General features: G+C 45.8%; 1 protein-coding gene across 1 annotated transcript in view; it reads right to left on the bottom strand.

Annotated features, from left to right (window-relative positions):
• The window catches only part of LOC311579548 (uncharacterized protein), a 50,220-nt gene that overhangs the window by 27,515 nt on the left and 9,692 nt on the right, over positions 1 to 13,013 (bottom strand). Inside the window, exons 2-4 of the mRNA XM_084750233.1 lie at positions 11,963 to 12,669; positions 10,995 to 11,848; positions 3,279 to 3,377 (exon numbers count right to left, since the gene is read on the bottom strand). Of these exons, the coding sequence (XP_084606359.1) occupies positions 3,279 to 3,301 (23 nt within the window). The 5' untranslated portion in view covers positions 3,302 to 3,377; positions 10,995 to 11,848; positions 11,963 to 12,669. The remainder of the gene's footprint in view (positions 1 to 3,278; positions 3,378 to 10,994; positions 11,849 to 11,962; positions 12,670 to 13,013) is intronic.

Below are 13,013 nucleotides of genomic sequence, written 5' to 3'. Positions count from 1 at the left end.
TGCATGAAGGGCTGGGAGGCAAGGGTGACTCTGGACACACCAGGTGTCCTTCTCCTCTGGAAATGAAGGTCACAGCCTAACACCCCCACCTTTCAGGTCCCCACTCCCTCTATGAAGAGACAAAAGCATCTTTGCCCTATCTCATTACTGCCTAGATTTCTGGTCTTCCAGTGCCTTCCACTGGGTGAGCCCCAAGGACATAAGGAAAGAGAAGAAAAGTTTAACTCTATTGGGGCCCCAACATAAACACTAACCAACTTGGAGTAAGTAAAGTCGAGAATAGGCTGGATGTGGTGGTACACACAGGTGGATTTCTGTGGATTCAAGGCCAGCCTGGTCTACAAAGTGAGTCCAGGGCGGTCAGAGCTCTTGTTACACAAAGAAACCCTGTCTCAAAAAATCAAAACCAAAAGTAAAACAAACAAAGCAAGAATGGAGGACAGGAAATGCAAGCCAGTTCAGCACCGTGTTTTTTGCATGTATAAGGAAAAGAGGGGGAATTGGAGAGATGGTTCCGTGGTTAAAAGCACTGGCTGCTCTCCCAGAGGACCCAGGTTCAATTCTCAGCACCCATGTGACTGCTTACAACCATCTGTAACTACAGTTACAGGCAACCAGATGCCTTCTTCTGGCCTTCATGGGAACTGCATGCAAGTGGTATGCAGACATCCATTCAGGCAAATCGCCCATAAACATAAAACAGCTAAGTTTTAAAAAGAGAGATGGGTGGGGATGTGACTCAGAGGTAAAACTATCTATGCCATACAGGAAGTTCTGGGTTCAATGTGGCACTTGGGGAAAAAAGAAAGGAAGGAAGGAGTTAGAGACAGAAAAACATCATGCTTTAAAGTGACACCAGATTCAACCAAGCCACCCCTGATGTCATGGTAGCAAGATAATCCTGGCTAAGATTTTTTTTTTTTAATTTTCTGTTAGAGCCAGACATTTCTAGGACCTGAAGACTCCAAGGCTGACGTCAAAAAGGAAAATTGCTACAGGGCAATTGCATCTACCTAATCATTCTCTGTCCCCAAAGAGCAAGAATAACTTTCAAAGGCAGGAAAGCAGCCCGCTTCAGCACATAGAGGCTAACACAGTCCCTGGATGCTCAGAGCTTGCTAGATCTGGTTCAAATTCTTTCTTTCCAAATATCCTGTGGCTGACAATAGGGATGGTTAATCTAGGTAAGCCTGTTACATTGTTCATGTTGGTCATCATATGGCCGTGTGTCTCCTCAGGCCCCAACCCTAACATACACACACACACACACACACACACACCAGTCTTTTGGAGAACTCAGACTCTGACATTCCAACACTAGTCAACTATAGCCAACCAACCAATGCCTTGTATTTTAAAGGGCTGCCTTCTGGAAAAGCACAGTAAAAGAGGAAGGGTTCAACTACTTTAGTTGGAATGCAGCTCAGGTGAGCCCAGGAAAAAAGCCTGCAGAATTCGGATCACTCCCTGCTGGGTAGTTAACTAGAAGAAAGAACCTACACTGCTATATTTGGCAGCCTGAAGGAAAAAGACTCAGAAAAGGGGACCATGGTGAATGGTCCTAGCAGGTTAGATGAATCTTGCCAGGAAAACGGGAAAGAAGCCTTTAAGACTTCAGCTTGCTCCATGGTTCCTCCCTAAAATTATGTTAACAGGGTACAGCATTGCATGTGGTAAACTTTATGGCACCCCCTCCAATGGCCCTTCCTGTGAAGGGTGTGGCTACTGTAAAAAAATAAAATAAAGTCTGCCGTCTAACATACCTGAGCACGCCTAGAGGCCAAGGTAGCTTTTTTCATTGCACAAAGATGCTATCTGCTTGCCAGGCGTTGTTCTCAGGGAACTGCCCTGTCAAGAGGTAGAAGCCGCGCTCAAGGTTCACAGCAGCCTTGCCTAGATTCCCCTAGTTGTTAAAGGTACGCTCGGGTCTTGAGGACAAAGAACAAGCCTTGCACCAGAACCAGAGCGATTCAGAAGAGATAAAGGTACTGTGCTAATAATCACAGCCAGAGAGACAAGCCATTTGTGATAAGCCCTTCCCATTTTCAAAGGTCACTTCCAGCGGGAAATCTCAGTGAAGCTTAGAGCAGCACCGGGTTCACCTATGTAAATCTGTTTATTCTTTTCCATGGAGCTGTGGAGCTGGGCCTCTCCACGCTGCCATTGTGATTTCAGCTTTCTGATTGCAAAGTCTCTGCCCTTCTTAGAGTAGAAACAACAAGAGAAGTATGTAAAAAAAAAAAAAAAAATCTGCCAACTTAGAAAAACTCCCAAGTACAGAAGAGGATAACCAGCACCCATCCACAAGCATCGTGGGACACAGAGCAGTGGTTTCCCCTCAAGTCTTGTATCCAGTCTCCAAATACGTTCTTTAGCCTCTGCCTGGCCATTCTGAATGCTGCCCCGGCCCTACTGCCGGGCCAGGAATGAGCACATGACCACACCAGAGACAACGAAGGGAAGTGAGGCTTGTGCAGCCTTGGGGTCCGGGATGGGAGGACACCCTCTCTTTCCCATTGGGCTCAAGCACAGAGGAAGGTTATGTCTGGAGCAACTGACCCCTCTAGCGCCCTCATGTGGAATATGAGAATGAAGGCAATGTGGATGACAAGGAGCCCAAGAAGGGACTTACCAAGGCCCTGATGACATCAGAACCTCTGGACCGAGGCACATGCTCAAATACTTCATATTTCCTGCATTATATATCTCTTACCCCTCCATCCCAGCACTGGAGGCTAAGCCCACGGCCCGCTACAGCCTGAGTACATATCTTGCCACTGAGCTACACCCACAGCCAGAGCCTGTGTATTTTTTTATGGCTTAGGTAGCTTGTATTGCATCATCTGTCCCTTGCACCTAAAATATCTTGACTGACACAAGTCATTTCTTCCTCTTCTGTTTCATTGGCCATATGCTGGTGGCAGCCATGTCCTGTACAGCACTAGGGACCAACAGAGGTTCCCACAGCCAAAGAGAGTGTCACAGAGCCAACAAGTGCCGTGATGTGGCTAACCACCAGCTCTACTCACCAACAGGGTGAGTTCCCTGTGCACAGATGTGTGCACAAATGTTTCATGGAGCAGGAGAACATTGTGGGTACAATGACTAAGCACACTTCACTTCAGAGGAGGGAAGTATGTGCCAACATCAGACTGTCCTCAATCTTGACACTCCCCCCCCCCTCCCATAGTGAAAAGCTACTCCCCAAGGTAATGGAAAAAGTGAAAATAATCCTTCTCCAAATGTGGATCATAGCAACCCCCCCCCCCCACTTCTACCTGATTGGGCCTGGGTAGATCATATACACACCGCTGCATCGAGCCCAGACAGCCTCATCTAAGTCACTATCGGGAGAGTCAAGAGTCCAAACTGGGATTCTGTGGAGGAAAAAAAAAAAAAAGTAGAGATTAGCAATTGGGTGAAAATGTCCTTACAGACACCATGTGAGCGTCATCACTGTGACCTGAGCACAGCCTTCTAACTCAGTTCTTTTGTTTGCAAATTGAGGACAGATTTAAAGACACCAACATCCCCTCTCCTGCTCTAACATTCAGATAAACTCCCACCATGAAGCAGGAAAGCCAAGGGAAGCGAGAGCAGAGTGGGTCATTGCTTATTCCAACTTTGCTTCACTCTGGGGGTGATGAGCTCCTGATGGGACACAGATGCACCCTACTTAAAAAATATCCACAAAACGCACCCACTTAGGTGGAGCTACACATGCTATGTTGCCTTTACCACAGTTCTCTTTTCTATTTACTTCCAGATACCAAGATGCTATGGTGCCCTAAATCTGAAGAAAGCGCTCTTGGGGCCTTTTGACTTGGTTTGCTGTTTTGGTTGTGGGATTCTGTCCCCCCCCCCCACCTCTGAGAGGTCATTATAAGATGTCTTGTGCAACGTGGAGGGGGGGAGGAACTAAGGTTTCTTTCCAAGAAAGTGTGGGAAAACAAACTTGTGGAGCAGCAGTTTTCAGCATAAATCAATTTAGCATCCTGTGTGTTTCAACAGTTTCCCTTATCACTTCTGGACTTTATTAAGGAGACTGGTATCCAAACAATGGCTTTTCTCCATTTCCTCTGCTGTTTGTTCCTCTTTCTGGGGTTATTCTAAAGTCCTAAGAATGGGGAGGAGGAGCTCGTAGAGCAAATATCTCTGCTGACTCTGCAGACCCCGGGCAGCCTCTAAGAGCCTCTGTGAGAACAAGCCTGGCTCTTGGCACCAGATTCCTATCAGGGACCTTCTTGCCTGCCATGTGTCTTGGCATCCTTGCTGCACCTTATCAGGGATGCTGTGTACAAGAATTGTGTCAGCATCTAAATGTCTCAGATACTGCCTCCCTCCAGAGTGACCCGGGGACCATCAGGCCAGTAAAGGTTTTGCCAGACTCAAAAACACAAAACAAACTCTGCCCAGCTTGGCACATTTCCCTACACCATCCTCTCACCAGCATTTAACGCCATCAGAACAGGCTGACATGGCACATGTCATAGGACAAGCCATACATCAAACATTGAGAAAAGATGGAGACATGGGGAGACTTACTGAGGAAAACTCCCTCTATACGCTTTGGAACTCACCAAGCAAGAATTATGGGTCCAACGCTCACATACGCTTCCATTTCTATAGGGTTTTTTTTTTAGGGGGGGAAGGGGCAGGGTCTCATGTAGGCCAGGCTGGCCTTGAACTCCTAATCCTTCTAACTCTCCCTCCCAAGTACCAGAGTTATAATTGTGTGCCTCCCGCATGCAACTCCATATTCTTTAAATTGAGGGGTCTGTAGGTAAATCCTAATGTAGATCTACTTCTCCAACCCTCAACCCCTCCAAAAATAAAAATAAAATTTTAAAAAGGAGAGAAATTTTAGCAACTCGAGGAACTATTCAATTGGCGACAAGCTTTATTGACAAGGGACAGTATCTTATTCCAGTCAGGTTGGAATTACAGCATCCTCCTCTTCCAGAAGGCCTATTATCCGGTAGTCTCTCATTCCGATTAGGGGCTCTAAGCAGAGCTGCTTATAGATCCGCGTAGCACAGTGGTTCTCTGCCTTCCTATGGCTGTGACCCTTTAATGCAATTCCTGATGTTGTGGAGACCCTCCCCCACCATAAATTATTTTTGTCACTACTTCATAACTGTAACATTGCTACTGTTATGAATCATAAATATCTGCTATGCAGGATGGCCTTAAGTGACCCCTATGGAAGGGTCACTCAACCTCCCAATGGGTAGTCACCCACAGGTTGAGAACTGCCTCAGCAGGTTGCTGATTATCACAGGGGGTTGCGCAAGTCTCTTTACTACATGATTATCTTACAGAGGGTCAGGAAGGATATGGAGCTCTCCAAAGATTCCCCAGACAGAAAGAGTTGAGCATGAAGGATACTTTCTGCCAGAGAAAGTCCAGCCTAGGCTAACCCAAGGACTGTCCACTTGTGGCCCGAGCCAGGAACTAAATGCAGGCACAGGAAGTCATGAAGATCCTGGGGACATTTAAAGAGAGGCAATAATTTTATTCAAGGTGTACCCTGTTTTGATAAAAAGCACTCCAAAATGTTTCCCATTTTGGACTTATAGGATGGACAATATTCCAATAATCCAAGACTAAATGCCAGAGGGAGGAAAAACATTCTTACCCTAGCTGAGAAATATTTGGTCATTTCTTGAATCCGAGGTAAAGACGAATCCCATATTGGGAGTCAAAAACTCTTTTCTTTATTGGTTTGGTTTTTATCTCAATGTGACTTCAAAGCTGCAATGCCTTATTCATCACTGAAAGTATTTATCTCTACTGGCTTAGAGATCTGCAATAATAATAAAAGGTTTGGGTCTCGACTTGATGTTTATTAAATATGTGCCATTGATTGATGGACTGATGGATTTATAAGAATTTATCAGAGGACAAAATACACACTTGGGGCCATCACTCACGGAGAAGCATTAATAAAATGAAGCTGACTCTTTTCATTTCCCTGTTGTCGCCTAATCACTGCCCAGCAGTATGGTTTATAAGTCCACCATAGGTTCATTAGCATATTACTATAATACATACCCAGAATAAGGATCCCATCTCCTCTCAGAAGAGATGTGTAGCAAGCTTCATGTACCAATAGGCTGACACAGCCAGTGGGCAGCACCAGCTTCTGCTAAGAACATTTCAGAGTGCCTGTGCGCAGTAGAGTGTCATGAACAAGTTTCCAAGACAGAAATCATCCATTCATCCATACACAGAACCACAAGAAGGCATCAACTCCGTTTAATCTTGACTTGCAATGCAACAAGGGCTAGACTAGGAATCCATCTGGGCCAATTAGATTAGGGAGCCATTTCAGGACAGGTGCCAGAGAAATGTGCTTTGAGCTATTATTCACTTGCAGTTAAGCGTGAACACAGTATAGATCATGAAGGAAACCTCTGATAGTTAGAAGTCTGAGTTATGAGCTAAAGAAGCTCAGAAAAATTGACCTAAACCAAAGAGAACTGATGGCTTACCGGGTACAGTATTGGTTGGGTGTCAATCCTCAAAGGACATTCCTCAGCATCTGTTGCTGTGTGTCCCCTCAGCCCTAATTTCCTTGGTGTGGCAGGTGACAGTCGGAGAGCTCCCCTGAAGCTTTATTACAGCTACCATCTTAGCAGCTACAGGTGGATCCAGCAAGAACTCAGGGATGGTTCCTATTGGTCTGGCTGCAATTATACCCTTGGCTTTCAACCAGGAGCTGTGGCCGGAGAATGACAGCCTTCTCACTGGCCATCTCTCTTATGAACAGAAGACAACCTTGGTCATGACACAAGGACTAAGACTTAGAGAAAGAGATTTCCGAAAGAAAATTAGCGTGCTTTGGATATAGCTCAGCAGTATTACACTTGCTGTCCAAGGCCTTGGAGCTGATCACTAGTACCAAGGGCAACAAAAACAATAATGACTCACTTTCCTAGATGGCCCATGGAAACTGAGTGTCAAAAACAGCTCTCTACTCACTGACTGTGTTAGACCTCATCCTAGTTACTTTCCTATTACTGTTAGAAAACACTAGGGCCTAGGCAACTTATAGAAGAAAAGGTTTAACTTGGGCTTCTGGTTCCAGAGGTCTTAGGAATCCATCATGGTAGGGAGACATGGCAACAAGCAGGAAGTGAAGAGGTCACATCTTCAAAAGCTATCATGAGGCAGAGAGTGAACTAGGGATGGGGTGAGGCTATTTGGAACAGGAGGTACTGTTTTCTTTTAATGTGTATGTTTTGCCTGCATGCATGTCTGCACACTATGTGCTTTCAGGAGGCCAGAGGAGGGCATTGAAACCCAACCCCTGTTGCAGGATATTCGATCCTGCTGTGAATCCTGAGATTGTAAACTAAAAACCTGTTTCTAATTTGACATGGTTCAGCCCTAGCACATATGTTTAATCCAGGAACTTTCTGTTTATTGCAAACGAGTGATTATGATGTGGCTCAGCCTAGCACATACCTTTAATCCAAGAGCTTTTTATACATAGGACTTAATACAATTAACCCTAGAAGAGGCAGAGCAAGAATCCAGGTGACAGGAATTAAGTATGTAGGAGGGACTCAGAGGGAAGGTTATTTAAGAAAGTATGGAGAAAAAGAAGGTGCTCTTTAGCTCTTTGGCTTTTAGTTTTGGGCTTTTTTTCCTGTGGGATGTGAGCTGAGTAGGAAGGTCAGTTGGGTTCTTTCTCTGCCTCTCTCTAAGCTAGCATGTTTTCACCCCAGCATCTGGCTCCTAAGCCTTTATTGGTAAAGACTGAATGGGTTTGGGATTTGCTCCAACAAACTCCAGAACTGGAATTATAGATTATTGATAGGCACCAGGTGGGTGCTTGGAGTTAAATATGGATTCTCTAGAAGAGCAGCAAGTACTCTTAACCACTGGACCATCTCTCCAGTCCCATGACATAAGATTTTTAACTCTCAAACTCTGCCCCTCAGTAACATGCCTCCTCCAAAAAGGCCACAGCGTCTAAGCCTCCCCAGATGGCATCACCAGCTGGGCACCAAGCACTCAGATGCCTGAGACTAGAAACACATTCACCATTCAAACCACCACACTGCCTTCCCTGGCCCCCATAGTCACACGGCCACATCATAATGCAAAATGCACTTAGTCTGACCTCAAAAGTACCCAGAGTCCTTTATCATCTTGATACTGTTCTAAAAGTCCAAAGTCCCCTTCTGAGATTCAAGGCCTCTGAGTTGTAACCCCCTGTAAAACCTAAATGCACAGTGCATACATGCAACACATAATGGCACAGAATACATGTTACCACTCAAAAAAAGAGGAATAATGGCCTAGTGAGGAAATCCTGGACCAAAGCAAGGCCAGAAGTCTCAAATCTGGGACTTTAGTTTCAAAGGGCTTAGATGGAGTGCATCTCCAGCTTTGTTGCCTCCTGTCTGCAACTCTTCCCCGTCTCAGCCCAGTTACCATTGGGGCCCTTCAATGCAGCCCATGCTTCATTTTCAGAGATTCGTGAAATGGCCTCTCGGGCCTCTTATCCTTTCAGGGGCTTCATGCAGAGACTCCCCTGCCACACGATGCCTGGTCTCAGCAGATCTCACATCCCCTTTACTCATGTACCCTTCATGACTCTACAGCCAGCCCTGCAGTGGTTTGAATAATAATAACTCCCATGGGCTCATGGTTGAATACGTGCCCCATGCCATCCCATTGTTGGAATTGTTTGGGAAGGAGTAGGAGGTGTGGCCTTCTTGGAGGAGGTGTGTCACTGGTGGCAGGCTTTGGGATTTCAAACACCCACGTCACTCCCAGTTAGCTCTGTCTCGTGGTTGTTGCCTCAAAATATGAGCTTACTGTTTCAATACTTTACCTGCCTGCTGCCATGTCCCCAATATGATGGTTATGAATTGGCCCTTGGAAACCGTAAGCCCCCAATAAACTCTTTCTTCCACAAGTTGCTTTGGTCATGGTATCCTCACAACAATAAAAAAGTAACTAAGACAAGCACAGTGCGGACCACACTGCCTAGTTTGGCTACAACCTTGGGATGGATCCTGGCCTCCTTGAACCTCATGAGCCATCAGATTTTGTTTGTTGTTGCTTTATAGCAATGTAAATCCTTCGGCTTTCTTGTACACATTGGATGCTAGGTAGGTAGGAGGTGGCCTATTCCAGTACAGATCAGACATCTCCATAATTGCTTTACCTCTTTCTGCACAAGTTTGGGCTGCAACATTACATTTCCCAGCATTCTTTACACTGTAATTTTGTATTTTTTTCCCTACCCTACATGCTCCTTTTCATTGTAGACCTGCTTAAGATCGATCACTTATAGCCACAGGACAGAGTCAATACTGTGCTGTCTTGAAATTGCCTCTGCTGCTAAATGAACTAACTCATTACTTATCAACTCAGCCTCAGACCAAAAAGTTCTTAGGGCAAGAGCAGAAGATAAGCAGGTTCTTTGCCAAAATATCACAGGAGTGGTCCGGAGCCTAAGTACTAATATTGCTCCCTCTCTAAAGCCTCTGGAGCTGGCCCTCCACAGTCTGCATTGCTCTCAGAACTGTATTCCAAGCTCCTCCAGGGATGACCCACTAAACCCTGCTTATAGCATTGAATCCCTCCTCTAGTCTTCCACATTCCTCCTAAAAGCAGCATGGTTGGGTCTGTCACATCAATAGCCCCTTCTGCAATACCAGCTTCTCTATTAGTTACTGTTTTACATGTTACTGTGATAAATTACTATGCCATGACAACTTTTAGGATGAATGGTTTATTTGAGCTCATAGTTCCAAAGGGCTAAGAGTCCATCACGTCAGTCAGACATGGCAGCAAGTGGCAGACATGGTGGCAGGAGCAGGTAGCTGTGGGCTCACATCCTGAGTTGCAGAAATAGAGAGCATGATTAGAAATGGCATGAGTTTTAACTCCCCTGCAACATTTTTTATTTAATTAATTTATTCAGATTACAACTCAATTGTTACCCCATCACTTGCATCCTCCCGTTCCTCCCTCCCTCCCGCTTTCACCCTATTCCCCTACCCTAGGTCTATGACCAAGGGGGACCTTCTCCCCTGTATATGCTCATAGGCTATCAAGTCTCATCTTGGTAGCCTGCTTATTCTTTCTTTGAGTGCCATCAGGCCCCCCCCCCCAACCAAGAGGATGTGGTCAAATATGGGGCACCAGAGTTCATGGCAGAGTCAGTCCCCGCTCTCCATGAGTTTTAACTCTCAAGTCTCACCCCCAATAATATCCCTCCTCCAACAAGACCACACTTCCTGAGCATCCCCAATCAGCACCACCAAGTGAGCACTGAGCATCCAAATACCCAAGACTATAGGGGAACTTCATTACTCAAACCACCGCAGACCTCTCTGTGGATTCTGGGGTTATAGGACCAATTCTTAGTCTTGTTGTCATTGAATTTTCTGTGTCTGAAATGTAACAGACAATTTGAAAAACCATTTCAAATAGATAAATGGAAGGACAGTTGGATGTATTCAAGGACCTAAAACACGAAGCACTTAGACATTACACATCACTGGGTGTTGTTTCTAAATGGACAATGTATCTATAGAAAGATGGGGAGCTAAAAGGAGTTGCGGGACGAGCACAGCAGGAAGGTGAGACCTGACCTTTGGCTTTAAGATTGGGCAGGAATAGAGAAGGAAGAAATGCATTCTGGGCAGGGATATAACGTGGACACTGCACTGAGATCAGACAGGTACCACCTATCCAGACACAAAGGGAAAACTAGCCAGGCAGAGCTTCAGGTGGGAGGGACGGTGGGAGAGATAAGGGAGAGGTGGAGCAAGTGCAATCTGATGAGCTAGACCTGCATCCTGAAGGCCCTGGAGTGAGAAGGAAACATGGCGGCTGCAAGCAGACTGCGGTATCAGCAGCAAGTGCACAGCAGAGAATGACAACGGCAGCGCTGCTGCAGAAAGACAAACCTTGAGGAGCCCCTGAGTGTGGGCTGGACAGACAGACAGTAGGGACGGGGAACTCACCAGAAAGCTGGTGCCAGGTGAAAGCTGCCAAGTGACGAAGGCGTAGACTCTGTGATGTCAGACAGCCTCTTCCATTCAGCCCAGTGGCCCATTCACTGCTGCACCTCCAATATTCTTTCTCTTCCTGCTTCGTTTTCTGTCTCGCTTCTTAAAAGCATGTTAGATATGTGTTTGCATCCAAGAAACTTGTAAACCGAAGGAGGTTCCAGTCACAGGGGCTAGGAAGAGTTCCGTGGGACAAGACCAAGGCTTGTGGAGAGGCACAGGGATGAGGAGGGGTTGGGGGTCCAGTGCAACTACTGAAAACATCTTCCCAGGAATGTCCGTTGAGTACCTTCATTCAGCTGACTGGGTTTGAGCTAAGCATTTGCTGGTCCCCTTGCTGAGGACAGCGGGCTGTGGGCAGAACAGCACAGGAAGGGTTCTTTCTTTCAGGCAATGGGTCAGGTTCAAGAAAGGTGTTCTGTGAACAATGCCCGAAAGCAACTGGTAGCTGTTTTGGACTTAGTAGCTTGAGCTGTACTTGGAAAACAGTTCCGTTTACTTCAAGACTGAGACATAACAGAGTTCCCCACAGCTGGCCCTTGAGGACTTCAATTTGGGGCTCATCTCTGCCTCTGGCCAGCTGTGGAGTTCAACTGTTTGATGAAACCGGTCTGGGCCGCAGCAGGGCCAGCTGTGACCATGTTCTGGCCAGGCCTTGCTTTTCACTGTTGAGTGTTAGAAATGCACCTTAGTCTAAGAAGAGGCAGGCAGAGACTAAATAGCTCATAGCTTTGCAGAGTGCCCTAGGGATCCCCAGGCAGTTTTGGCTCCGTGCACTAGATTTCTCCCCTAGTTTTGGTGTTTTTCATCTGTAAAAAGAAGGTAATATTTAAAATTTCCCCTAGAGCTTGATTATAAAGATTGTGTTAATAATGTATATGATGTGCCAGACTCAATACCCACTACAGGTTGAGTGGCCTTACCTGGGAGGCTAAGGACCAGATGTGTTGCAGATCTGGGGATGTTTGCATAGGCTTTCTAGGTTGAGTGACTCCAGTTGGAAAATGCCATATGCTCCAACACTTAGAATGTCTTGAGCCTTATCATATACAGCTGCGTGACCTGTGTTATTACTATCACTTGTATCTAGGCACATCTAGCAACCCTGCTAATAGGGTCCACACAGACTCCCTCCAAAAACTAAAAGTCCCTCCTTATAAGAGAGGCCTAGGAAGTGGGGTAAACCCTCCCACACTGCACTTACAGTTAAGCTCACACTACAGTCTTCTGGTCTCTCAGAGCAATTCCAACCACCAGAGGGAGAGTGGATTGCCAGGAAACACAGTCCCCTAACCCAGTCTCTTTCAAGCCACAGCTCTGAAAAACATCAGTGGTTTTGACAGCAACTTAGTGGAACCGAATTTAGTGTTTTCTTTGTTTACTGACATAAAATAGAAAATATCATTATTGCAGAAGAATCAGGTAGCTCCTCTTTCACAAAGCCTTTTGTTTTCATTACACAAGTAGCGGTGTATGTGTGTCCTATATATATATATAAAATCTCCCACTGTGGTTCATGGCCAACTAGCATGAGGTTGACTCGTGTAGCCTTCAAGGATGTGCAGCAGAAAACAATTTCCTTGACTTCTCAGACAGACACCACCAGGTCTCATCCAAGCAATGCACCAGTCTGTACAAAACAAATAAACAAAAACCAAATCAGACCAGATGGAGGGCCAGTACGAAAGCCTATATGGATCAAACTGGATTACTGCCAAGGATAGGCCTCATGGACCACACCTCCAGGAGAATTGGCATGAAACCGCTGAGATGGAATTATCAAATCCTAGAAATCTCACATTTGAGACTTAAAACCTCATCCTGAGAATGGAAGGCATGAGACAAAGCTCTCTCCCTGTTTTGCATGCCTGACTCAGGAGCATGTGATACAGTCCCAAGATTACAGTTGGTCTCTCAAGTTGGTGGTCAGTCACATGAGCTTATCTCCTGATATCTTTCCCCGTGCAAATACAG

This window comes from Acomys minous (assembly GCF_964271855.1).
Source record: "Acomys minous genome assembly, chromosome: 2".
In the NCBI taxonomy this organism is placed as follows: Eukaryota; Metazoa; Chordata; class Mammalia; order Rodentia; family Muridae; genus Acomys; species Acomys minous.
This window is presented reverse-complemented; position numbering and strand designations above follow the sequence as displayed.